The sequence below is a fragment of the Microtus ochrogaster genome, unplaced genomic scaffold (genome assembly GCF_000317375.1).
Source record: "Microtus ochrogaster isolate Prairie Vole_2 unplaced genomic scaffold, MicOch1.0 UNK29, whole genome shotgun sequence".
Lineage (NCBI taxonomy): Eukaryota > Metazoa > Chordata > Mammalia > Rodentia > Cricetidae > Microtus > Microtus ochrogaster.
Window position 1 is genome coordinate 570,107 of NW_004949127.1, and position 2,909 is coordinate 573,015.

Genomic DNA, 2,909 nt, shown 5'->3' on the forward strand with positions numbered 1-2,909 from the left:
ACTGTTCATGTATATACTGCATACCCACATACACACACATGCATAACACCACACACACACACACACACACACACACACGACACACTTCTTTTTTTTTTAATTTTACTTATTATGTATACACTATTCTGTGTGTCTGCCTGCATGTCTGCCTGCAGGCCAGAAGAGGGCATCAGATCTCCTTTCAGATGGTGTGAGCCACTGTGGAAGAGCAGGCAATGCTCTTACCCACTGAGCCATCTCTCCAGCCCCTACACACCTCTACTGGAGACTTACGTCTTCTCTGTTTGTCCTCAGTTCTAGCTAATGGTGTATTTGAGCGTCTATCTCTGTCTCTCCCTCTCTGAGTGTCACTGTAGCTCAGAAAGTAACTTTAATGAATTATTTGTTTGTTTGCTTGCTATTTATTTATTTATCAAGACAGGATTTCCCTGTGTAGCTCTGGCTGCCCTGGAACTCACTCTGTAGACCAGGCTGGCCTCGAACTCACAGATATATCTGTCTGCTTCTGCCTCCAGAGTGCTGTGAAGTTACCCAATGGTTGGATACCCGAAAGGATTCTGCACCTCAGACTTCTTCCCCAGTCTGTGCTATCTCTCAGACTTTCCCCAGATGTATATTTAAGTTTGAGTCAGAGAGAAATTTCTACATTTAAAAAAAAGTATTTTTACTTTGATTTTTTTTTAAAGCAGTTGTCTTCAGATACAAACGAAAACACAGAGAGGTCAAATGAAGAGCCTCTTCTAAGAAAGAGTTCCCGCCGGTTTGTCATCTTTCCGATCCAGTACCCTGATATTTGGAAGATGTATAAACAAGCACAGGCGTCTTTCTGGACTGCAGAGGAGGTATGTGGCATGTCTGTGTCGGTGTTCCTTCCTGTGTGTTCAGTGCTTGCTTGCCTTACAGGGCATCGAAATATTTGTACTCATAAGAAACATTAAATAATATATGGCTCAGAATTAATATAGATTCAGCTTAAATTGAACATAATTAGCTTAGTGTCTGTAAATAAGTTTCTTGGTACAAGGAAATGCCATCTTATTCTGCCAGATTTTTGCTTTTGTTTCTGAGACAAGGTTAGTCCAAGGTTGACCATGTTAGTCCATGGTCAAAATCCCTTTGCCTTTACTTTTAGTATATTATAGAAGTATATATAGTATACTATATGTGTAATATATAGTATATTACATAAAATAGAAGACCATTTTCTATTTTTAAGATTTATTTATTTTTATTCTGTGTGTATAAGTTTGCGTGTGTGTGTGTGTGTGTGTGTGTGTGTGTGTGTGTGTGTGCCACATGTGTTACTGGTGCCCTCAGAGACCAGCAGAGATTGTTAGGTCCCCAGGAACTGGAGTCACAGGTGGGTGTGAACTGTCATTGGGTGTTGGGAACTGAACCAGAGTCCTCTGCAAGAGCAGCAAATGCTCTTAACCAGTGAGCCATCCCTGCAGTGAGCCATCCCTGCAGTGTGCCATCCCTGCAGTGATCCATCCCTGCAGCCAGCCTACCCATATTTTTTTTCTTTTTAAATAGATTCTTAGTTTGCTGTGACTAAATAAGACCAGTCTGGTTTTTGCTTGCTCGCTTGTTTGTCTTTATAGTTACTCATTTATTTATGTGTGCATGTGTTTGTAGAATTGAAGTGATCTCACCTTTGGCAGCAAGCACCTTTACCCGCTGAGCCATTTCGCCAGTCCTAACACCAGTCTATACGTATGGTCAGCAGAATAAACAAAATTGCAGCCGATGTTTAAAGGATGAAGTGTGAGAGTGAGACAGTGGTGGCTCACACCTTTCACCCCAGCCCTGCAGAGGCCAGACATAGGCGAATCCCCAGTGTGAGGCCAGCCTGGCCTACAGATTTCCAGCAGCCAGAGCTACACAGAGAAACCCTGGCTCAGAAAAACAAGAAACAGCAACAACAAAGTTGTTGAAAAGTGGAAGGGTGAAAACATTAAGGACCCTCACTGGCTTTTTTGTTTTTAGTGGTTCTTTATTTATAAGGTAGGCTGAAGCAGTTATTACAGTGTAGAAGGGAGACACTTTACACACTGTTATTATACAAGTTTAGAACAAAAACTGCACAGGGAGAGGTCAACTCTCAATACAAACTAGCCACAATAATTTACTTTAGAAAGGCATTTCAGCTGTGACACTGCCTTTACGATATGCAAAAACACAAACAGAACTACCCAGGGTGTTTGTCATATTCTTTCTACATAGCTTTAGAGGCGGGACACAGCTGCGGTCCTGTGAGCAGTCTGGCCCCCTGCAGTACACGCAGCTTTGAGCCTGAGTTCACAGTCTAGCAGAGCACAGCTGCTGCGGCAGCGCAACCACTGGCTGCTTACTATAAATGTAACTTTTTCCACTTTCAGAGTGAGCTCACCACATAGGTTAGACAATACTTGCTATTGTTGTCGTCTTTATTATTTAATTATTTCTCATTGCTTATGATAGGCACATAGTACCCTCTCACTCTGTATATGTATCCACTAGCATCTCTGTCTCTGGAGAGCTGTGTCTTTGTGAATTGATGTCTTTAGCTCTGTATGCCTGTCAGTCAAGAGACCAAATCTGGGCGGACAAGATGGCTCATTGGACAGAAGCACTTTCTGAACAAGCCTGGTGCCAGGCCTCAGTTTGATTCCTAGACTCACTCCTGAATTTTCCTCTGATCTCTACACATGTGTCATAGCACACACGTGATCTGTTTTTCTACCCTGCACCCTCATACACACGATAGATAGATAGATAGATAGATAGATAGATAGATAGATAGATAGATGATAGATAGATAGATGATAGATAGATAGATGATAGATAGATAGATAGATAGATAGATAGATAGATAGATAGATGATAGATAGATAGATGATAGATAGATAGGTGATAGATAGATAGATGAT

At 41.6% G+C, this 2,909-nt stretch overlaps 1 protein-coding gene across 4 annotated transcripts in view; it reads left to right on the forward strand.

Annotated features, from left to right (window-relative positions):
* Rrm2b (ribonucleotide reductase regulatory TP53 inducible subunit M2B) overlaps positions 1–2,909 on the forward strand; it is a 30,800-nt gene that overhangs the window by 6,982 nt on the left and 20,909 nt on the right. For 3 of the 4 annotated variants that reach the window (XM_005368112.3, XM_026789781.1, XM_026789782.1), the window contains exon 2: positions 687–842. In XM_005368112.3, the coding sequence (XP_005368169.1) occupies positions 687–842 (156 nt within the window). The remainder of the gene's footprint in view (positions 1–686; positions 843–2,909) is intronic. The other variant, XM_013354116.2, reaches the window with a different exon arrangement.